This window comes from Epinephelus lanceolatus, chromosome 16 (genome assembly GCF_041903045.1).
Source record: "Epinephelus lanceolatus isolate andai-2023 chromosome 16, ASM4190304v1, whole genome shotgun sequence".
In the NCBI taxonomy this organism is placed as follows: domain Eukaryota; kingdom Metazoa; phylum Chordata; class Actinopteri; order Perciformes; family Serranidae; genus Epinephelus; species Epinephelus lanceolatus.
In genome coordinates, this window is record NC_135749.1 from 16390732 (window position 1) to 16415903 (window position 25172).

At 42.1% G+C, this 25172-nt stretch overlaps 1 protein-coding gene across 2 annotated transcripts; it reads right to left on the reverse strand.

Annotated features, from left to right (window-relative positions):
- Nucleotides 1-895: 895 nt before the first annotated feature.
- poc1bl (POC1 centriolar protein homolog B (Chlamydomonas), like) lies at nucleotides 896-22805 on the reverse strand. Of its 2 annotated transcripts, XM_033637520.2 has the most exons (12): nucleotides 22647-22803; nucleotides 19957-20004; nucleotides 18632-19082; nucleotides 15069-15238; nucleotides 12586-12775; nucleotides 12281-12466; nucleotides 9237-9354; nucleotides 7617-7793; nucleotides 5699-5830; nucleotides 4101-4211; nucleotides 2692-2844; nucleotides 896-2600 (listed from the first exon to the last, which is right to left on the reverse strand). In XM_033637520.2, exons 3-12 carry the CDS (start codon nucleotides 19015-19017, stop codon nucleotides 2469-2471), a joined length of 1755 nt encoding a protein of 584 aa, XP_033493411.1. In that variant the 5' UTR covers nucleotides 19018-19082; nucleotides 19957-20004; nucleotides 22647-22803; the 3' UTR covers nucleotides 896-2468. The 2 variants fall into 2 exon arrangements, with proteins under 2 accessions (XP_033493411.1, XP_033493410.1); XM_033637519.2 differs by lacking the exon at nucleotides 19957-20004 and having other exon boundaries at nucleotides 22647-22805.
- Nucleotides 22806-25172: the final 2367 nt, after the last annotated feature.

Consider the following 25172-nt stretch of genomic DNA (forward strand, 5'->3'; position numbering starts at 1 on the left):
TATACAAAGGGGCAAAACAATGATGTAGAGACACAAAATTATGACAGAGACACAAAAAGACCTCAAAGAGATGACAAGGAACTGCAAAGAGACATAAAATAACTATAAAAAGAGGCTAAACAATGATGAAGAGACACAAAATTACGACAGAGACACAAAAAGACCTCAAAGAGAGGACAAGGAAGGCAAAGAGATAAAAAATAACTTTAAAATGGGCAAAACAATGACAAGACATAAAATTAGTACAATGGCACACAAAAAGACCACAAAGAGATGACAAGGAACTGCAAAGAAACACTAAGTAACGACAAAAAGGACAAAACAATGAGGAAGAGACACAAAATTAGTACAAAGTGACACAAAAAGACCTCAAAGAAAGGACAAGGAACTGCGAAGAGACACTAAATAACTATAAAAAGGGGCAAAACAGTGACGTAGACACCAAATTACTACAGAGACACAAAAAGACCTCAAAGAGATGACAAGGAACTGCAAAGACACACTAAATAACAACGAAAAGGGCAAAACAATGATATAGACACACAAAATTACTACAGGGACACAAAAGACCGCAAAGAGAGAACAGTAACAACACAAAATAACTATAAAAAGGGGCAAAACAATGACGAGGAGACACAAAAAGATGTCAAAGAGATGACAAGGAACCACATAAAGATACAACATATGCACAAGACCAGAAAAAAAAGCATAACGACTTCGAAGAGCCCCAAAACAAGAAAAAGAGCCCAAACCACCGCAACGTCTCTGTGTGTCTTTTGTTTCCTTGTAGGAGAGGTGGAGGGGCCTTGTACATATCTGTGCCCAGAGGCTCATTGTCTCATAATGTGCCCATGTGTGCAAAGCTTTTTAGAAACAAAGCAAAACGACAATGTCCTTTTGTGGTTAGTTTTTTATTCTCTCAATCATCCCAACAGCTTTAATCATCATCGAAACGTCCATCCCATTCCAGTCACCCTCTTCTTCATATCAAGTAATCCTCCCCATCATCCCTTTATGCATTATCAGTAGTTTTAAAGGTGCTTCGTGATGGCATTGTCCCACTCTGGTCCCTTTAACCAAACATTATGTACAAAAGTAACACAAAACAGGAGTCAGCTTAACATGTTGACTTGTATGAATATCTCATATTCATGAGCTCAAGGGAGCACAGACATTGCTCAGTGATAAGCAGTCGCCGGCAAATACAGCTGCGATTCAACAAACATCGACAAGAGTTACACTGCATTTCTTGGTCATTGAATCCCAGTAGCAACACCAACAGGGAAAAGAAAAAAAAAACACGAGTGTTTCTTATGCTGCTTCAAGTACAGTTTACACACAGGAGTCTTCACAAACAGTCTGGCAATGCCAAGTTAAAGGATTAAATTAAACAGGCACTCCCTTTAAGGCTTTTTGTGTCTAAATAAAATCAAGTGTATCAAGCCAGTGTTGTTTTTAGCATTTCAACACATCTCTAAATACAATTGACATCCGCTGGCACATTTCATTTCGGCACAAACGAGTTCTTTAAGGATGACAACCTTTCAAAGGCACAGTGACAGATGAGTTTAGAGGGTATTCTTAATTTTACACAACAGGGAAGAATAGATTACAACATTCCTGTCAACTCACTCAGCCCTCGGGGGCAAATTGCACTTAGTCCAAATGCTTAATGAATGCTTCAAGTCTTGTTCAGGCAGCATTATGCCGTGAAGCGGGCTTCACGGACATGACATGGAATTGAGAGGCAGTCTAGTGTGACTGCGGTGCTCTCTTCCTGTTTTCCTCTCACATGATGGAGCATGTTAGGAAGTAGCTGGTTTGGGGCAAAATGCTGCTGAGCTCACATTCCTGGCACGTCTTCTCTGAGCAGCCTGTCTTTTATTTATTTATTTTTTTTTTTTTTGACAACCCAACAAACAAGAATAAGGATTTAACAATAATAATTAATATTAATTGCACATCAAGGTAACATTTTTAGTGCAGCATGATTTTGCATGTTTTCTAGGAAATGCTTCAACTCTCTTTGAAAGGCACTTCTTCACACTCTGGACTGTCGAATCAGTTTCACTGCTTTCCAGTTGTTGCATTAGATTAAAAAAAAAAAAAAAACACACAAGACAATAATGACACTTCGGATGTGCACTGGACTCCGGTCTGGTTGCAGAGGCACTTGGATGAAAGCAACACGAAAGCAGAAGTCTCAAGTTCACGCTGAACAAACCTTGCCTTGCAATTCTCATTCACTCTGCTGGGATCGGCACTTATTCAGTCATTCAGCTGGGTATAAAAGCAGTGAATTGGGTGATTCATTGGCTTAAAGTGACTGTTTCACCACCTTTCATTTGCTCGCCATTCCCATTCAAATGGAGAGCAGTTTTGGAGAGAAGACATCCACTGTAGTAATTGCACTGTGGTAAAAAAAGAAGGTCACTTGAGGTTCTCTGCTACCTTCTCTCTTCCTCCTCCTACCACTCAAACTTCCACTGCTGATTCTTGTCTCCCGGGGAACACCGCCTCATCTGGGTGTCTGTGCGGCCCTCTGATGTGCGGTAGGCTGTCATGCACATGTCCGAATGAGGGTGGTAGATGGTCCCGTCCTGAAAGGATATAAATAGGAAGTTTATATTTGACGTAGGATGAGAATGTGTGTGAAATGTAGTCTTGTGGAATCAGCGTGTGAACCCCTACCATTCTGAACTCCCAGGTGATGCTGGCAGGTCTGAGCTCCCCATCATTGGGGCAGTGTCTCATACCGATGGAGGTCTGTCCCTCGGGTACTTCCGCACACAGCTCTGTCACCGAGTTGAAACGGATCTCCTTTTGTGATGTGTATTCAAAGTACTGGAGCAGAAGAGAGACCTGATTATGTGACTGTTTGCTCTGTACATGCAGCATGAATCTTTTTTTGGAAAGAAACCCAAATGCAAAAGCAGCAGTGACTGAGAGTGAAACACTGCTCTGCCTCCTTTCCAATTGTTTTGGCACATCTCCCGTTCTACCTTAATCTCTCTGCTTTATTAAGAAAGCTTTTCAACGAGCACAATAGTGCAGTTTGGCATGTTTTTTTCCTAATAGGATTACAGGATGTTTTTCTCTTAATGCTGCAGTGGGATCAAGTCCTGCCTAAGCCACCATTGCATGGTGTGTCTGCATGTGTGTCGAGGGAGCTCATCAGTAAAGACAGGGCCGTGGCCCTCTCAATCAACCAGACGTAAACATAAACCCAACTCTCCCCTCTCTGGTGTCATTTCAACATCCTGGCCCCTCGGGACAAAAGATCCAACAGTCCCTGGGCTCCCTGTTAAACAGAGGGTCAGGTAATCAATCTTTATACTTCCCCATCCGTCTCTTTACATCTCATACATCTTTCAGGTGCATTAGGGCCCATAATGGTAGTTTCTAATAAAAGACTCACTCAAGGCCCCTGTGTCTGGCTTCAAACTTATTTACCCAGGCTGTGCCATTCATTCTGCCGGCGAGGCTCATGTATCTTTTAAATGGAACGTGGTTCTTATATGGGCCAGGGAAGGGGGAGCAGGAGGGAGGCAGTGAAGTGCCCTCGTGGTTTTTGTTACAGCGGAGAGCCATTCAAACATTGATTTTCAGTCACACATGGTGCTTTTTGTGGCGGGGGACACATGATGCGGTGCATCAGTGGGGTAATCAGAGATATTGAGCAGGTTGGAGATTCACAGAAAGAAGCTCTGCCTCTTGTCTGACTGATTAAAAATACATCCTCGCAGACAAATAATATGCTGGTTACTAAAGCATCCATCACTGGAGCTGGCAGACATTCAGTTTAAAGGTACCCGTGATTTACCTGCACAGTGTTTTTTGGGTATATGTGAATACGATTCCAAACTTAGTTTTTCCCTTCATTAAATTCAAGTCATGCTGGACGGACCAGCAGAGAGCAATTTTCTAGTGTGAATCAACTGTGGCAGCTCGCTTTAGGGGTTAGCAGAAAGCGTTGACATTTCAAGATACATCTCCCACTGGGGCCAAGGGAGGTTGTATGATTGTGACAAGAGAGAATACGTGCATGAGAGGGAGGGAGAAAAAGACAGAATAAATGATGTGTGAAACGCCCAACTTACCTGGTTGCCTCCCTGGCCGTGACAGCCGAAAAGAGAGAGGTGGGCACCAGTGGGACTGTGCTCTGGGGAGTTGTAGTCCAGACACTCGGACTGTATCCCTGAGCTACGCACCTGGTGGAAAGAGAACAATATGTATCAATGAAAATTCAAATGCAGTGCTTTATTGATTCTTGTGAGGAGCTTCTGTTGTTGGTTTTATTTCTTTTCAGGCAGGACAAACTGCAAGGTCACACACACAACAGCACCACAGACGCTGGTAGACTCAGTCCTCTGATTAAATCAAAGTCTCCAAAATACAACGTTGAAACAAAAGCAGACTGCTGCCTGCCGTTTGCTTATTTTCTACATAAACACACACCTGTTAAGCAATCAATATGAAATAGACCATTTTCCCTTACTTTCCTATCAAACTGCCAATATTTCTACTTCAGAGAAAATATCCTATTTTCAGGTTATGTTATTGTGTGTTAGTAGGCATGCAGGCAAATTTTATATAGTAATACCATTTCAGATGTTTGGACTTCTTTACATATAACATGTGACTTCACTGCTGTCACGTGGCAACATGGCAAGGTGTTCGATTTTTGGATGATAAGGCCTTAAGAAATCCGTTGGTAACACTTTACTTGAAGGTATCTACATAAGAGTGACATGACACTGTCATAACTACAACATGACACGGTCATGAACCTGTCATGAACATTATGTACGTGTCATAAACGTCTATGACTGCTGTCATTAAGTGTCATTCGGTTTTTGTAATGACAAGTTGACATTGTTTGGTTGTCTTGATTATGACAACTTGACATTAATCAAAGTGATATTACCAGAAGATGTCTTTGTCATAACAACTCGACATTAACAAGAAATGCACCTCTTTTTGTGTTTATGACAAGCTGACATAATGATTATTATTGCTATGACAAAGACATCTTCTGGTAATGTCATCCTGGTTAATGTCAAGTTGTCACAATAAGGACATCCCAAACAGATTTAATGTCAACTTGCCATGACAAAGACAACTTCTGGTAATGTCACTTTGATTAATGTCAAGTTGTCATAATCAAGAAAACCCAAACAATGTCAACTTGTCATTACAATAACTGAATGACACTTAATGACAGCAGTTCTAAACGTTTATGACACGTACATAATGTTTATGACAGGTTCATGACCGTGTCAGGTCATAGTTATGACAGTGTCATGTCACTCTTATGTAGATACCTTCAAGTAAAGTGTTACCAATCCTTTTCTTCTTTCTTCACACACAGTGGTTAAATCTTTGTTGCTGAAACTGAATCACTTTAAAACCCTGGATTTCACTGGTTTTGAGTCCAGTCCAAATGGCTTTCAGAGCCTTTGTTTGTCTTCATCCAGCCTTCTCACTTTCGACAGGATTTTCCCATATCCTGCCCCAGCCTGACACCCAGTCACAGGCTCAAGAAATGGAATTAGGAAAGAAGACTGCAATGCCATTTCTTTTTTTCGCTAATAAAGGTTAGTGCAAGATCTTTGATTGGTGTGAATGAAACACTGCTGCATCACCTGATTGTAACAGGACAAACAATGGAACACAGATATGGACAGCAGACACTCACAGCCCCGTGCCAGCCCCCTCTGTCCTCAGGCACATGTAGGTCAGGGTAGATGTTCTTCAGATACCAGTCAAAACTGTTGCATTTCAGCCTCTCCCTCAGCAGCAGCCGCTCTGAGATATCCCCATAGGTCTCCTGGAAAGTAAGCACGCAATGATAAGTCACCTTAACCTGCAAGAGAGGATGTTAAACACCTGACAACATCACTTCATCACCACCTTTTGACTGTGATAACATTCATTATAATAGACACACTGTTCTTTTGTGGCACATGTAATATTGTCTAAGAAAACAACTGTAACAGTTGCACTGCAAAATTAAATATTTACATCCTGGATATGATGGGATTACCAGGAAAACAACTAGCAGGTTATTAGTCGCACCTTATGTCCATATATGTCAGATAGCAGTGTTTGCTGAGGTGGAGGACTCCCTAACTTGTGCAATTCAAAGTCCAGAACATTTACACACCTTTGCACTGCCTGAGGGTGGAATGTAACGACAGCGTCTCACAAATACACTAACTATTTCTGTCACAAATTGGTTGTCAAATACCGACGATGTTGCGTTGGTAGTCGGACCGAATCACCAACCCAAAGCATCAGATTTCTTCAAAATTGTATACTGAACCTTTAAATCATTCTGCTATAAATCTTCATATCCAGGATACAAATAGTAATTAAAAATGAATGTTGGGTTCTTGTAAAAACAAGTAGGCACAGCAACTCAGAACGTGATTATAAAAATAAATCTGGAAGACACTGTGAAGTAGTCGTCAATCTGTTTGAACATCTTTAAAAACTTGAATATCAAATTAATACTACTTACTAAATGTACTTTAAGAAAAAGAATTGAGCACTGTTTCAAAACTAGCTTATTATCCATGGCTCCGCAGTTTGTTAACATAATGTGGCAGCAGCATATAATACTTGGAGCTGGTGATCTGCTCCTACAGTGCTGTGTTCAATCTCCCCCTGACCAGGTAATTTATTGTTTGATCAAAGATCCCCGACATTAATAATGTACCTTTTTCAGATAGGTGAAACTGAGATACATGAATTTTTGATGGTGCCCAATACTCAGAACCTGAGAGGCACGAGGCACACTTACCACATGCGCATTCGTGCACGTCCTCTCGTACATATGCCTGACCCAGTCAGACAGACAGCGTTTCATCGTATGTTGACACCACGGGGGAATCATATCATATAAAACATCTAAACCTGGCAGCAGAGGTGAGCCATTCACTGCAGCTTATTGATATGGTGCTATGAGGTGTAACATGGCATCACTGCAGGGCTTAATTCAGTCGAAGTTGAATGAAAACAGTAATATAACAGGGCTCTAGACCAAAAATCTGTCTGACCTGCCCCTGGGCGAAAAAAATTAAGGTGTGTGTTTGTGTGAAACAGTGCACTGTATTAAAACATATCAATAATTCAAAATGAGAACCAGAACAATCATGTATTCAGAAGTCAGACTGAAAGACACCCGCAGCTCACAGGAACAAGTAATAGTCTCTCTATTGTTAAATATAACATTGAGTAAAAGAAATAAAGTTTTAACAGCTTGTGTGTTCTATCCTGCAAATGAGAGCGCTCGCTTGTTTGGGTGTGTGTGTGTGGGGAGGTAACCACTTCCACACCCATCTCCTACACCCACATTTTACATGTATTATTGCAGTGCCAAAAAGCGCTGAATGAAAATGTTTGTCTACTACAGCTTATGTAAAAAGTTAGTCCTGAGCCCTCTGTAGCAAGACAGAGCTGAGTGCCTACAGTTGAGAATCCGTTTGTCCAAATATTATTCCGACAGTATTATAAGGTCAGCTTCTTGCATTCCCCCTGACAGCATCACGGCAGCACATCTAGCTGGACATACTGTTTAAAAACTTTGCACCTTTGATTGGCAACCGTCCTACCTTTTTGGCTGGGGGATTCCTGTTGTAGAAGTGTTGTTTATAAGAGTCCATCCAAACCTCCGCAGCTCGTACGGTATTCTGGAGGAAGTTGGGCCGCGCGTAAGGGGCCTTTTTAGGGAACACGTGGCCCACATGAGAGCAGGGGTGAATCTCCAGGCTGCCCCCACACTGCCACACCTGGGAGGGTTAAACACATGGCAGACGTTGCACAGGACATCCTTTTTAGCTTCCTTTAGCCTTATATCCTTCATGAGATACAGTTTTTATAAATCCACTATAAGATTAAATAATGATAAATACAGAACAACAGAAACCAGTAATGAACTCTAATTTATGGCAGTGTTATTAATCTTTCATTGTAGGCTCCTACAATGATTTACACTATGACAGACAACCAGCTGTAACAAGGATTAGGTTAATATTAACCACATAGTACATTGTCTAAATGATATCTCACACAACTGGTGAACTTTGGCACTTAAATTTGGTATTTATTACTTTGTCTTTGACTTTCCTGCCAATAAACTAGCAGGTAGCAAGTAGTAAATGTTTTGACAAGAGTCGTTTGCAGTGTGTCTGCTTGATGGGTGTTGACTGTGATGATTGATGCAATGCTAGAAATCCTTCCTGAATGACAAACAAAGCTCGTCACCTTGAAGCTATGAAAATTCAACCCCTGCCTCTTGAGTCATGAGGCTGCATTTGAAAACAGCCTGGATTTATGGTAGAAATTTGCATTGTGTAATTGCTTGATCTTCTACCAAGGAAAAACAAAAAGGTAAAACAAGAACAGCCTTTAAAGAATGAAAGGTTGTGATCATGATATTTCTTAATACTTGGCTGAGATATGTTCCAATAGCACAAGGCAAAATTATGATCATACATCCATAGCCAAACAGCCATTATATTACAGCCCCTTCCATCTTAATTCACTGGGCATTTTACCCCACACCATTTTTTTTTTTTTTTGCACTCAGGGTTGAAAACCAATTCACTAAACATAAATTATGTATGCCAAAAAGTCCCAGCGAGACGCATTTTTATTTCCACATGCATAACACATCGCTCAAGGGAACAGCCTATTCGTCTTCACAACGAAACCACATACACACTATAAATCATGCACAAACAATTTACATTGCCTACCCTTGCGTGCTCCTGCGACAAACTCACACATAGCCTAAAATCTGGGCCAATTTGATTGACGCAAACAAGTGAAAAACGACACCAACGTCACAACAAGGTATCAGCCAATATCAGGGTGCAGTTTCAGATGGCTGACTGTGATCTGACACTGACATGTGCCTCTCTCACACCAACAACCCACTGACTGTCAGCTGTCAGATAAATGAATCAAATGATCAGGGGCATACCCTTTGACAAAAACAATTCTCTTCAAGCCAATCAGCATCAGTGATGTTTCTGCCTACTCCTACAGTAACAAAAAAGCAGAGTCAGTGGATGTTCTGTCTGTGACTAAGAGCTTTTGGTAACAAAGTAAGCTAGATTAGTCACTCTTTCCCAAACATAAAAGCCGTACTCTGGTCTCATATTGCTTCGTGGCACTGTAATGGCAAAGCAGTTCTCCTTGAGTGAGGACCACAGAGTCACTGAACTCACCCTGAAGGACAGCTCCAGGTTTTCTCCTCCCCACACCTCCATGCCCATGTCATATGTGCCCAGATGCTCAAAGTAGGCCTTGCTCACAGCAAATAATCCACCTGCCATTGTTGGAGACCTGGGAGAAACAGTGAAAATACAGTGACGTTATAATGGTAATGTTCAATTTCCTTCCACAGACATAATTTAGCTCTTTGTTTAATTAAAAGTTAATTCACTCACTTGTCTAATACACCACCTTTAAAAGACGTAAACCACCTCATTTAAAAAAAGCCTTTAAAGAGTAACTATATATAACTCTCATGGTCATCCTGCTCCACATGAAGTGCAACAGACTTAGACCGTTCTGCATTCCAAACTGCATACTTTTTCTCTTTCCTTTCCATAAAGCTGCCCTTACAGAGTGCATACTGTTGAGAGAAATACATATCCAGCTGGGACACATAACATTATCATAAAGCAATCATCATGCGCCTTGACCTTTGACAGATCCTTATGTTATCACCTAACGCTACCTTGGAGATTCAACAAAACGGCATTTGCCAGAGTCAGAGGTGAACACGGAGCTCCTGACAATGTGTGCTAGCTACTTCCTGACTGGGTGAGCGAGTGCAAAGATCTGTCTCGGGATGCCGAGGAAGAGCCTTGACTGTGTTGACTGACAGCAGTGCCCGTTAGAGGGTGTAGCGGGTACAAAATGTACACTTACAATGTATTATTCTTCAGGAAACATTACACACGAGCTCACTGATAACGGGGCTGTATTCAGAGCTTAAAGGATATTTAGGGTTGGCAAACAGTAATGTGAACCCCCCTCACTCATCTATTGCATACAGTCTGAAAAAGAGGGAGTTCTGGTAGAATTTGAGGGCACAGTTACCCTTCAAGACCTCAGGAAACTGCATTAACTTTGAGGGCAAAGCCTAATTGTATCTTTTCATTAACAAATCCCATGGGAAGTTTAAAACCAGCAACCAGTTTGCATTAGTAGTGATGCAACAAAACTCTGCTACAACTGAAGGAGGGTGATCAGTACACAGGAAGACTTCTATCAATGAGATAAACCTTAGAACAGTGAAGCTGAAGTACATTCATGCCTGGTTTCCTGTTAATCTCTGATATTAAACAAACATTCCATTGGCACATCAGATTGTTTGGCCTGCCGGGCTCTGAGAATCATATTTATAACTGGCAGACACACACAGAGCGTTCGACAAACAAAAATCGGTATACTGAGTGACTTGAAGACATCTGGAAATAGGAAACACGAGATCACAACTCCGGAAGCCAAGTGCAACTACCCAAAAAAGCTCAAAGAGCACCTCCAATTCACTTGTGCCTGAACTCAAAGCTTTGGAGAGAGACTTACAACTTAAAATGAGCTGCAGAGAAGAAGAGAGAATTACGTGGTGGTCAAAGAAGAGTCCAAAAAACAAGAAAATACTTTCTGTGCCCAGGAGAAGGCCAAGATCTCTGAGGGAGACAACGTCCTCCAACAAGTCAGATGTGACTTGGAAGAGAAGCTCCAAACAGACAAATTAAAAAGTCTGGATATGCTCGAAGCTTTATTGGAGCCTTGGAGAGGGAGGACAGAGCCTTGATTAGTCGCATAGAGAAACTTCCAATGAGCTGAAAAGAGAATAACTTTACTTTCAAAGGAAGCACAGAGAAAGTCACTGCAATGCAGCAAGACGATGACATTCAGAAGCCCCATATAGTTGCTCAAGAAGAAAACGATGTCCACACCCAGGAGGAGCTCGAGATCTCTTCTGGGGGGACAATGCAACATTTGAATTGGAAGAGAAGCTTCAAACAGCGAGCTCAGAGTGTCTGGATAGATCTGGACCAAAACTGGGAGCTTTGGAGTGATAACAAGGCCTTGACCAGTGAGGTGAAACAGCTTAAAATGCATTTTGAGCATATGGCTGAAAAGTACACAGCAGAGAGGTAAGAAGAGGAGGCCCTGCAGATATAAATCAAGAGCTTAACAACAAGCTCCAAGTTTGCTTTGTTCAAAACGAAAAAATTATGTCGGTATCAGTTTCATTTTTGGTCTCCAGTACAATATACGATCTCTCTTCTGGCACCAGTGGTGGTTTTAAGAGACACACCAACACCAATTTACACTAAAAGCAACTACCTGCCTTACATACCCTTCCTGCTGCGGGTAATTAGGTGGAAAATACAACTTACTATCAATTAATCAGTAATACATACACTCATCTTAATCAGGTGCTTGAGCCTTCCTCACACTTCTGCCCCCCTGCTGAGGAGGCAACCAGGAAGAGGTGAGTGCTGCCATTGTCTGAATCAGCTGTGTGAGTTGGATTTGACAACAGCAGATGACACAGTGTAGAACAACACAAAATACCATGCCCCAAACTGTGAACACTGCTAATCGAGGTTTCATTTTACACAGGCAGGATGGCCTGTCTCTCTGTGCTTCCTCAACCATCCAAAAAGTGATATTGTTAGTATGAATTGTATTATGTTTTAGCTGTTATTCTCATAGATATTTCATTTTGTTGCTATTAACTTTATGATTATTTTTGTGGCTTCTGTCAGCAGTCAGCGAGCTGTCATCTGCAGTTCAGTTGATGTGACTTATCTTTAGGACTGTGGGACAGAACAGGCAGAAAAGCATGCTGGCTTGGATGCAGTAAGACATCTTGGTATTTTTGGCACAGTGCATTTGACACATTAAAAACAGTATGGTAGTATGGGTATTGGAATGCACTGAAGATTTTGTGTGAAGTTTCTCTTTATATAAGTATGAGCTGGTTAAAACCAACATATTTAAACAGATTCTCCTAATTACGTTGCTTTATTGATCCTACTGTTTGAGAGTTCAGTCTAACATTGTCAGGGTATAACAGCAGTGAAAATGTAGGAAGTAATTAATACAGTAATACAACACGTGCAGTGACAAATTAGCAGCGAGAGGTGTATTACATTTTTGAGAGCAGAGCTCTACACTGGTACGTGCCAATCTGATAAAGTGATCTCCCCCTGAGAGCAGACTTTGTGAAGTACCATACTGTCACCTGATGGGGTCAATGCGAGACTTGCGCCTCTTGCGTTCCACTTCGGGGACCGAGTGCCACTGAAAGGTGAGTCTCCAGTCAAAACCTCCGATCATTGGCTCGTCTGTTTGCATGTAAAACTCAAAGGTGTTCCAGTCGATGGTGTCGATCACTGGGCACACAATGGTACTGGCATTCTCCCCGATTCTAGACACAAAGCATGGCCGGTAACGTTCAGAGAACAGGAAGAGAGTAATTTTTTATTCAGTCGTACAAATACAAAAGATTCTCAGAGAGCTCTTAATCATCTAATTTAGTAAACCTACCTTTCCAGCAGAGGCTCGATCCAGCCAGGGACACACTCACAGTGGCAGTCAAGAAACGTCAGTACGTCACCAGTGGCATAAGTGGCACCGATGAGACGTGCCCGGACCAGTCCCTCCCTTTTGTTGGTGCGGATGAGACGCACGCGTTCCAGATTACTGATGTATTCGGCTAGTTTGGATTTCAGGTAGCCTATTTTTACAACACAAACACACACAATTATCACATGTAACATTAAATTGATGTTATTTCTTTATCTTACATGGAGCTTATTATTCTATAAAGCTGCCTTAATTGCTTGTCAGCCACTAGAGGACAGGAAAATGCCAAAACCAGCTGAGAGATACACAAGCTACTGCCAAATCAGTGGCTTATAAAGCTTGTTGAGCCTAACAGATAGCTTAAATAGGATCAAAGGTTGTAGAGTGGAGTGATTATTGTCTTTAGAAATACCAGGAACTCCTTTTTAGTTACATATTTGTGTTGCGACATGAATGAATTACTGCTTTTTAAATACATTTCACAGTGACGTAACCTTAAACATGAGGTGAGTGGCATAAGCAATGCTTGGTATGCTAGACCCTGTTCAGTCACATTAGAAACCTTAGAGGCAGTCCTCCAGTCACTGTCTGTCTGTCTGTCTGCAGTAACCGTTCTGGTTCGGGAGTGGCGTGTCAGGCATTCCATTTGGTCAGGGTGGTCAGGGGAGAGGAAATGATGTCATGGCAGCTCAGTGCACACTGAAGTAATCATTATGGTGTAATGTCTCCTATACACACAGACTAGACTCCCTGGGACCGAATACTAATTCCATTAAGACAGGCAGACATCAAGCGACTCCTATATCTGGTTTCTGAGACAAAGTAGTATCATTCACAGGGGTTGCTGGTGGAGACCATGAGATGCAGCTGAAAGCCAGGAAAAGCTAGTAAGTTGACCTTTGAGTGGAAACGATTCAAACTGAATTGCATACCTGTGTCATATAGAGGCTAACACTGTGCAGCTACATTCAAGACTCAAGAATGATAGGCAGTGCTTCATGTTTTGCCTTCTTGTTTTTAAAATTAAAAGAAAATGGCCTGGAAATAAGAGCCTGCTATCAAAGGGAAACCTCATATTAACACACACACACACACACACACACACACACACACACACACACACACACTGAGACAATTAGAAGCTGGAGCAGGGAAGCAGGGGGGCTGACATGGAGTAAGACAAATAATTAGCAATTACGCTGCCAAGAATTTGCTCTTTTCTATCAATGATTGCAGCAGTTTTACAAAACCCCTTGCGTTTTAACCTTTAAAGGGACAGTTCACCCGAAAATTAAAAACTCGTATTTGTCCTCTTACATGTAGTGCTATTTATCAGTCTAGATCATTTTGGTGTGAGTTGCAGAGTGTTGTAGATATCAGCTGTAGAGATGTCTGCCTTCTTTCCAGTATAGTGGAACTTGATGGTACTCAGCTTGTGGCACTTAAAGTAGAGCTGCTGCCATAACCACATTACTGCAATACCACACTACTGATAAGCCAATGGCAGGTGATGACAAGCAGCTGCCACTACCGCTTTGTTTAGGTTTTTTAGTGTAATTACGCTTTGCTACTCACACAAGCAGTGTGACAAGATGCTGAGTGTCTATTCTGCACTGAGCGCTGCACGTTTGCCATTTTTTGTAGTCGCTAAGAGTGGAAACTTTAACAATCACAGTGGACGAGGGGCAGGACAAATACCACAAAGACTAACTGTCACATTGCTGAACAACAATGGAGGAGAAATTAATGCTGAACCCACAAAACCGATGGGTTCATCCTCACTATGTGCATGCTTCAGCTGTCCCTTCATCTAGAAGAAGAGCAAGAACAAGTAGGTACCTAGTGCTGAAATTTTTACCTCCAGATATTCTGGATGTGTGCCTTATTGTGCCTCATTGCCCTTCCGTGTAGTGTGCATCTAATGCTAGCTCACCTAGCACCCTGAGGTAGCTAATGTTAAAGCTCAGTCCAGGAAGATGCCATTAATGTTTACATCTCGCGCTGTCACAAGAATGAGCTGAAAATGTATTTTAGATTTTGGGGTGAATTGCTCCTTTAAAAAATACCCAAAAACAAAGTAAACCACTTCCAGTATGCCTGGAGGTAACTTTACACATTATTTCATCATTAAAGGAATGTGTCCAAACCACTTCTGAGCATGTTTTTCTAATTGCTTTCAGAATATATCCAGAGGCATTATTTATTCACTGCTCCGCAGATAGCATCTTTTATCTTAATATAGCAGAGTCCTACTTGACTTGTTCTCTCGCTCACTGTCAGTGTGAAGAAATCAAAGCACAATTGAAATTTAGTTTGTCCGCTTTACTAAACTAGGCCAATGCTGTCAGGCCTCTTTGTTTCAGAGCTTGAAAGACTTTTTCTGTCAGTCTGTCTACAGACAAAAAACAGCGCATTGGTTTATGTGTCAGTGTAGTGTGTCGGACCTCGGTCACTGTAGTCATCGACGAGGATGATCTCTTTCAACAGGATGGCAGGTGTGGTCTCCAGGACGCTGTGAATGGTCCGCAGCAGGGTGGACCAGGCCTCGTTGTAGAAGGCTATGATCACAGAGGTTGTGGGTAAACGCCGGTACTCAAACTTCTTACTTCGGCATCTGAGGTATGATTGCGTGGGTGGGTTGTTGAGTTGTGGGAAGACAGACAGAGTTGACATAAGCAACAGTACACGTATACAGTGCATATTTATAAAAAAGAAAAACAAAAGCATCCTAAATGAACTCATACAAGCAAGACATGATTTTTTTTTCCATTCGGTCAGAGCAGCTTCAACAACTATTGTGGCAGGAGGAGGTATCTGGTCTTAATCCAGATGGCAGTCATTAAAAGAAATATGGATGGGGGTGGGGAGGGTATCACACCAGTGAGCAACATACCACAGCAGTGCTCTGGGAGAGACCACAGAAACTTGAGCAAACAGAGACGAAAAGAGCAGAACAGAGAGAGGGGACAGGGGCAGCACTGGATGAAAATCAAAGCGAAAAACTATAAACTAATAACTCGAGGGGAAGAGAACAAAAGAGGGCACGAGAGAGAGAGAGAGAAAACATGAGAAAGGGCAAACTGGCTCTATTATGTATGAATCAGTGGCGTACGACACAGAGAGTGTAACCACTGCCACAGGCTAGATGACTTCTGATAATTTTGTAGCCAACGGCTAAACCCACAGCAGTGACACTGGTGTGTGGTTTGGGATCAGAATAAATGTGTTACGCCCTAGCATTAGTCATGACTAATCAAACAAGATAGTTTTCCTTCCTTCATGAGCAGCAGTCCAAAGTCTGCCACAAAACCTGCTCCCTGGAGGAAACTGATGTCATTGTGCAGGGTTCAATATTAATGGGCTTTTTTCTCTTTTTACTTGCCTGGTCAAGCAAGCGGGTCGGAAATCCACTTACCCGAAGTCAATTTTTAAAAGGCTTTATACAAATTGTTTTATTTATCTATACTTATCACATAACAACAAAGACTTAAGTGAATTGTTATTCTACTGCGCATGTGCAACTCTCAACAGAGATGAGAAGGAAGCTAAATGGCTCACGTCCTGCTGCTTCTATCATCAGCTGTGGAAAAAACACCAGCCCTCATTTATCAACCCATCTCACAAACCAGTGCAAGCATTAAAGTCGTTTTACAACAGGGTTCGCGTGTGATTCATGAAATGTTCTTATCTCGCCAGTCACAACATAGGAATAATTGGGTGTTGATAAATGTGGTGGCTGAAAACAATTGTCATTTAAATATCCCGCCCCGATATATTCTCGGTTTAGAGGCCTCACCCCTAGAGTTAACAACATGGAGAGACAAAACACGGCCAAGAAGAGAAACTTCACTAAGCTAGAAATGGAAACGCTGACGTCCCAGGTCTAATTTCACCAACTGGTTCTGGTCAGGTTGTGGCAAAGTTTACTTATTTCTTTTTAATGATGTTTCAATGATGAATGACATAGGTTTGTCAGTGTTTAAAAAAGAAGTTTCAAATAGAGCTGGGCACAAGCGATGTTCATCCTTCAGTCAGCCTGGAGCCAGTCCCACAGAGCCAGGCAGCTGCGAGCTGTAATAGAGAGTGCACGTCGATGTGGTGACTATACATTTGTAAGATGATTAATATGTGGCTGTAAATACCTAGATGTCAGTCAGAATATGGTCTAATAATTCTCCAGCTCAGGCAGATTTACTATGCTGCACTGCCAGCCCAACATGATTCAAACTTGCATACACGAGGTGAGACAGCCTCCACTCATTTCCACATTGATAAATGCCGAGCTTTGTGTGGAAATAACTACACCCAGTTTTCTGTCGTCCCTTTGTTTAAAGGCCTTTAAAGACACAATTGGTGACTTACTTAAAAACACCTTCTTGTCATACTTGCTGAAACTGTCACCACATCCACAAGGAAGCACGTGAGACAGATAGTCTCAGGTTTCACCACCCACTCATTGTGCATCTAATGACATTTGCTAGAATCTACCGCGGTGCTCGAACACAGCCGTCAATCATGTCAATCACTGCTCGTGAACTGCGGTCAAATTGCCAACCTAGGCAGCTCTGATTAAATATGAATCCAGATTCTTTACTGCATTGCCTATTTCTCCTCCTCAAATGCTTTTAGAAACATTTTTTAGTGCACTGTTTAGCTGTAAAATGAGAGAGTTTTTAGCTTGACTGCTTCCAAGATAGCGACCGAGACACTCTCTTTTATAAGTTCCTTGTCAGCTGATGACATTTGCATACACTGCATAACATTCCAACAGGACTGCACAAACAGACCCATACAGAATGTTAATGTTGTCAAGTCTGAAACAGTCTATGAAACATGTAATCTCTCATGCAGTTTAAGTTAAACTAGCCCGCGACTCATGCGCAACACAAGCCTCTAAGTTCATGAAAAGAACATGTTGATGCAAAAATAGCACAGAGCACCACTATGTCTTGAGTCATGCACCTCAGTCATGGTATGGGCGGACGGACACTGAAGCATGTAAGCTCCATGACACCAAAACTGCACTTCATCCCTGCTACAGCTGTAACTCACTCCTCTCTGTGTCTTTTCAATTGTGCACTTGTTAAAAATGTCACTCTGCACAGTGCGGTGGACCTGTTTCAAAACATCTACATAATGTCGCCGCGGAATGCCATTATGCATATGCTCTGATAAAGATATCTCTTGTTTGAACACTATCCTTGTGTAAGCACACAGGGTCTGACTTTCAACCTTCCTGGCAGTTTCCTCAGCCCACTGAGAAGATCAAAGCATCTTATCAGTCTACCTTTGGATGTGCAGACGTCTCGCTGGTAAAATGCTTTAATTCAGTTTCACCAGGGCAAGATTAATTTCTCTGTGTCTGTAATTTTAAGTCCAATTTGGAAGATTTAGCATGACATGTTTAATGCCAGCAATTTGGGAAAATATATCCTTAGATGTAATCATAGGACTGCTAAAGAGAGGCCGTGCTTAACTGGGACACTCCAGGGCATTTATAACAAACACATGGTTTTTACACAAATGATGATTCCCACCACACCGATGGATACCACATCTGGGTTTCATTAGAGCCAGTCAGGGACGAGGCGAAGGCGGAAGTAGGAACTATTAATAAAAGACATCATACTTTGTGTGTCATCACAGGGGCTGAGCTGAGAATAGCTGTGGACAACAACTGTGGATGGAATAAATCCATTCAGGCAGAGAGCTGCTTACACCAGCCTCAATAAGCCCTGCAATGCATCCCGAGAGCTTTCATCCTTGTTTCTGACTGTCAGTGGAAAACTGATCCCAGTAAAGAGCTCAACTTAATCTCTATTGAGTAATTTATCCCTGACACAGTTGTAGTATGGCTATCAGCTCCATGCAGCTTCCAAAACCAGAGACACATATATGTTAGAACTTCAAACAAAACAACAATCAACAGAGGAAGATTTTGTGATTTTCTGGAAAACAATTTGTCAACTTTCTGTTCATTTGTGTGATGCCTTTTCGGTCTACTCACTCACGCATCCTGTGGTCCTGGATGTGCCGATGAAGTGAAATCTTATCACTGACATAGATATTGATAGCATAGCGCTCCACACTGTCCTGCTCCAGCTTCTTTTCCTCAGGGCTGAGGTTGAGGTGAGTGGCCCGACCCCACTCCCCTGGTGCATTGTTGTCTGGTGATGGCTTAATGTACAGGGGCCTAGCCAGCTGTCCATCAGCCCCATTCTCCTCTATGGAGAGTTGTCTCACCAGGACATGGGGGTCTTCGTCTTCTTCCTCCAAAGAGGAAGCGGAGGGGAAAGAGGAGCGCGCTAACAGAAGGTAGCCTAGCCACAGCACCCAGAGCAGGAAGCCAGCCTTGGCCAGCACACCAAGTTTTCGAGAGCAACGCCCCCTCATGACAGAAAGCCCAAGGAGGCACCGTGACTGGCTGAGCTTCGGGGTGCCCTACGGGACACAAACGTCTGGAGAAGAGAAAGAGACACAGAATGATATAAAACCTGATCATTCAGATGTTCTATACAACATGGAAGAAACATAAAATGGAGAGAAAAGAAGGAGAGTTGTGAGAAAAATCCAACCGTTGCACCAAGTTCCTACCACTGACAGGAGGAGATTTACAAGATTGAACTCTTTAATCACAGCTCTCCCTATAAGAATGAGGTTTAATCAAGAAACACACCCATTTACAATGAAGTGAAGTTAGTCACCTAAACACTTATACCCAAGTAAGACAGTGCTTGCCTCTAAATTTGCAAGTGCCCCGAGGACACAGCTCCGACAGAGCAGGCCCGTAGTAATCAACACCGACATCATAAATATAATCGCATGCTCAGGGCTGCATTAAGATGCTCATCAAACACAAATTGCAAAGATGGAAGAGGCTAAATTATGGCTTTCAGTACAGTAATGTGCTGACTAAATTAGGACTGTGATACACTCCAATGAGAGATGTGTTAACCAGATGAACTTCATTACAGTGCTGCAGTTTCAGTCACACTGCAGCACAGTATAAATAAGGAGTTTTACCCAAACTGTGCACCGCTACCAGGAAAACCTTAAAGGTCCAGTGATTAGAATTTAGGGGGATATATATTGGCAGAAATGGAATATAATAAGAATGTTTTCTTTAGTGTATAATCGTGAAAAAATAGCTCTGACGGCGGAAACGTGAATAGCCCTACTAGTCATGTTTCCGCGTCGGCAGCTATAGTTAGTAGCCCCTCCATGACAAGCCCAACAGCATCAGAAAAACAGATTTTTAACAGAAAACTGCTTTATTCTGTGTTTTCACCAATTTAAAATCACCCCGTCAGCTAGTTTTGGAAAGGAACAGACCTCTGTGGATAATTCTGTTCCTGGTGAAAACGTCTTGAACATCTGGATCTAAAGTTATCAGAGGAAAAAGGTGAGCATACATTAGCAGGTGATGAGCTAGCGGCTCGTCTGAATCAAGCTAAACAGTGCTTTGTACAGTGTTTTCAACGGTTTCAATTACCTGATCTGTATGTTTCGGAGAGAAAGAGACCCCTGTGGATAAATCAGCACCCCGTAAAAACCTCCAGAACAATGAACACTGAAGGAAACCTAACCGGGAGAGGTTTTAGATAATTGCAGTTTGCAGTCCTTATGTTAAATTCCACTTAATCCTACACACTGCTCCTTTAAATCTGGTCCACAAGATCAGCCCCCCCCCCCCCCCCCCCCCCCGCCCCAAACATGTCACTTTTAGCTACAGCTAGGATGTACAACTTGTTCTCCAGCATTCCCAGCCCTTGTATGATATCTTAACATGATAAGTAACACATATTTTACAACCAGAATGACAGTAATAAAACAGTCAGGCCTCAGCTAGCCATTTTGTTTACAATTAGATTAAGAATCGGGTGATTTGAAGTTCATTTTCGGGTTTCCATTTCCTTTCCACTGAGCCCCCCCAAAAAAAGTAGTATGCCAAAAACCTGGGCGGAATATTTGCACAAGGATGAATCCCTTTTTTGCTGATTTAGAAATAGGATTAGCCAGGGTTTATAGGTACACAAAGATGGCAATTTAGACATCTGTGTCTGACAGATCAGCTTTGCACGCCAGGATTTGAAGAGGGTTGCCGTTTAAATAAAAAAATACACCACTTAGCTGCGTTGACACTGAACTGAATGTAATCACATAATTGTGTTGCATTAATATTAGAGTAGGGTGCCATTTACAGTTATGCCAGCCAGTGCCAGCCAGGCTTAGCAGCAATACTGAAGTGCGTGTGCGCACACGCACACGCACACGCACACGCACACGCACGCACACACACACACACACACACACACACACCAACAGTGCTTTTCCTTCCTCACATCATCAGCACAATGATTTCCTAATTCTGCAAAATTGTGGTTAATTCTGGGAAGAGTGTGGTTTTACACAGCTTTAGAGGAAACACTCCAATAAAGGTGCGCGTGCAAAGTGCTGTGAGAGTCTATACATTCATGGTACAGAGCCAGGGGAAACTCCATTTCCACTGCAAGTCCTTCAAGGCAGCAGCAAAGCCCTTTCACTCCAGTCTGGGCCGTGGCCAGAGGCATCAGGAGTCCTGAGGTTACAAAATGGAGACGCTTGCAGACAAAACCCCCTTTTATTGGCTGTCCATCACACCTTCCACTCTCTCTGAATCTGATAGCCTTACTGGGGAGCCGTTTGGAACAAGCAGTTGGTTACAGAAGCCTAAGATGCGGCTTAAAATCCTGCCCCACTTCTTTTTGGCTAAGAGGGAATGAAACAAAAAAAATGGACGAGGGATAGGATTTGTATTTGCTTCCCAAGCTGCAATCTGTGGTGCATGTTTTGCCCTGACATGCTAAAAGGACTATAAAAAGAAAGAGCAATGAAAAAATGGACGATTTATGTTACAGTGATACAGAAGAAACAAACTAGGCATGATGCTGGAACCGCTTGATTCTCAGATTTCAGGTTAACTATGTGGCACAGGAGAGAGACTCCGGTGTTCTCCATGGTTAGTCAAGACTGAACAGCACACTGTACAATATCTGTCTCATTTCCTCATCAGCCTGTTGAGAGAGAGAGAGGGACAAATATCCAACAAGCACCAGTGGAACAGGTTACACAAACAGCAGTCAAAAAGCAAAGCATCGTTCCCCACTAACCGGTTGGCCCCTTTCAGTCTGCAGGAGACCCACAAGACAGGATCACTGACTCCTCTCAGCAACACAAACATCTCTCGGCTGCTTACATTACGTGTACACAACACTGACAGCAACTGTTTTAAAGTAGCCAAGCTGTGATGAAGAATGACAGGCTTAATTTAAAAGCTGGATGGAGATTTTTTGCACCACAATGACGCACATCCAAATAAATCCAAACAGGCTTAAACTAAAAAACAGCTACACTATGACAAGTTCCTTTTATCTTAATGGGATGCCAAAAAAAGCTCCATTTGAAAGCAGAAGTAAAAGCCAATGTTCTCATTATGTGTATTGAATGACTGTCATCCTATGGCTCTCCATCTTTTCTCTTTAGGACATAATATCAGATGTGTGAGGGAAGAGGTTTCACAGGTGTTGAGAGAGATTAGAGACAAGTATTGAGTCCCTGTCACGAGTACACACATACACACACAGTTAAGCAACAGGTCTCTTTAACTGTCAGATAAACCAGTGTTGGGATTAAAATCAGTTTAAGTCGACAGGAGGGTGGGAGCTCTCAATCAATGATGCATTAAATATGCAGATTAACGCAGCAGTGACTCAAGAATAATGACAAATCTCGACTTTCAAAGAGGCATTCACAACAAACGGATATTAGCAGCCACATATCACCAACTGTTGTTTTAAAGTTAGCATTAACTTCGTTGTCAAACATCTACGCTGACAAAATGCGTGACTTTACTGGTAAACAAGAGAGGAAGTCAACTTAACGACAACGCTAACAAACAAACTACACTTTGAACATGACGTACGCGATCGTCAGAAAAGCACATTTCGCTCGACAAAGTACGACGTTAGCTTGTTTTAGCTCACCTTCGACACAAGTTACATGTCTCAGAGTTTCCTCGATGTAGCTGAGGCCGTTGTTAGTCAGCCTGACTGCGGTCGTCTTCCACTCAAACCTCTGGCTTGCAGATGTCAGCATACCCACATCCTCTCCTCCACGTTGGGCTTCAGACCTGTGTCAAAGCAGCCGTTTGAACAGTAGAGGTTCCGGTGGGACCTTTCACAATAACAGCACCGCGGGGACCGATTAGCGTTAAACGGGCACTACAGGGTACAACGGCATCAGCAAATGCAAATATATTAATATAAAATCCATACATTACTTTAATTTAAGCGAGTAAGGTCTTTTACATATAAAATAATCTCTGCCCCAACTTTTTCGCTATTTAAATACACATAAAAATGCCAGCCAACTATTTAATGCCCCTTATCTGGTGTGTAGTGTACTATTTAAATTAGTGTATTACTTCCGTTTGCGGTTTCCTCACATTAACTTCCCCATCCAACAAAAATACAGCATTTTAAAAAATTAAAATAGATAGAAAAACTTTATCGTGCCTTACTTCCGGTGTGCGTGGCATCATCTCCGGTTAACTTGACGCAGAACTCAATGCTAACCACGGTTAGCTGTCATTCGTTTCTGCTGCGATTTGCCCCAGGCTACGTAGATTTGCCACACTAAACGTATTTATTAATCTACCCAGCCAGTGTGTGGACTCTGAACTGAATGGCTCAGGAAAACTGGGAGACTAAAGGAGTGTTGAACAAGGTGTGGTGAATCTGAAAACTTCCAGACCTGAGTTTTTTTATAAGTGTTAAGATCATATCAAATCAAATCAGGTCAGGTCAGATAAGCTTAATTTTCTTTAAGGAAATTTGTCTTGGACACAGCTGCATGGCATTCAAACATGACAATACATTACCACAGGACAAACCGTGCACAGTGTACACCATGATATCACTTGACATGGAACAAATATTAAGGAGAACTAGTCCATACCCATTGTTGGCTTTGTCACCTTCTACCTATGCCAATCCTCAATGCCTATGTGCAGTTTCACATAGATTGACCACGTCAGTGAGTAGAAAAAACGTGGGACAGACAGAATAACTGACTGACAGAATGACACACTGACAGTTTCCGTGATTATGCACAGCATACCATACCATGACTTAGTCATACCAAGAGTCAGAAAAAAAACAACATTGGGCCACAGGGGGAGCCACAGCGATCGGTGCATTTTAGCCATTTTTAAGCATTTTTCTGTTGTTATAGCGCCACCCAGTTGCCAATTAGAGTTAAATTCCTCCAGTCACCTTGAGGCGTCCTGTTCTACATATCTATCAAGTTTAGTAAAAATCATAGGGCGGTTAGGCCTAGATAAGAAATTAGCTCTCTAGTGCCCCCATTTTGTTTGATGGGGTCAATAATGGAGGGGTCCCCTCAGATTATGTGTGGTCATATGCCTACAAAGTTGCGTGGTGATCGGTGAAACCCTTGAGATGTTATACACCTTTATGTGATGAGCCACGCCCTCCGCAATATTCATTGCCTTATAGAAGCTCAGTTTTAGTAAGTTTTCCAACTTTTGCCAAGAGGGAACTTTAGATATTGGTCCCTAGATTATGTTCACTGAGTTTCATGCAGATCAGTCAAACTTCCTAGGAAGAGCTCGATTTTAAGTGTTTTTCAAAAAATTCAAAATGGCGGAAAATCTATATAACTGGAGGTTATGTGTCCTTGAGGCAGATTTGTTCCTCATGAGGAGAGGCATCTCTGTGCAAAGTTTCATGTCTCTATGACATACGGGGCATGACATATGCCCATTCAAAGTTTGCCATTTCAGTCGGTTGCTATAGTGCCCCCCTTTGGCCAATTGATGTAATATTGCTTCATACGCGTCCTCCCATGACCCTCTACCACTGTGCCAAATTTCACATGGATTGACCAAGTCAGTGAGGAGAAAAACGTGGAACAGACACACAGACAGACACACACAAAGTTTTTGTCATTATATAGTAAGATATAGCAAGATAGTAAGATTAAGAAAAGCTGAAAGCAGAAAGCAAAGTGTATGTGTGTGTGTGTGTGTGTGTGTGTGTGTGATGGTTTGCCCTAAACAGCTCACCTTGTTACCTTGTCACCTTGCCCATCCACCACTTAAGTTCATTAAACTGACAGAGATTTCCATGGATGGGCTTAGAAAGGGATCTGTAATTTATTCAATTAAAGATATTGAGTCATCTGTATCATATTCATGAGCTACCTTTAGTCTGTTTGTAAAGGGTGGTCACAACTGTTGGATTGTCAAAAACACAATACATGTGTAGAGTAAACAAGTTAAATGGACACGTCAGCAACTTTTAATTTGGCAGGCACAATCCTAAATATTAATTTATACAGAACATATATCCCATAGGTTATTTGACAGATCGATTTGTGTGATGCATCAGATAAATTGAACATAAGACTTTTCCCTTGTTAAGACTTAGTTTTGGATGAGGGATCGCGGTTGCATCATGTAGCTTTGAGCTTGAATTTGGGATAGATTT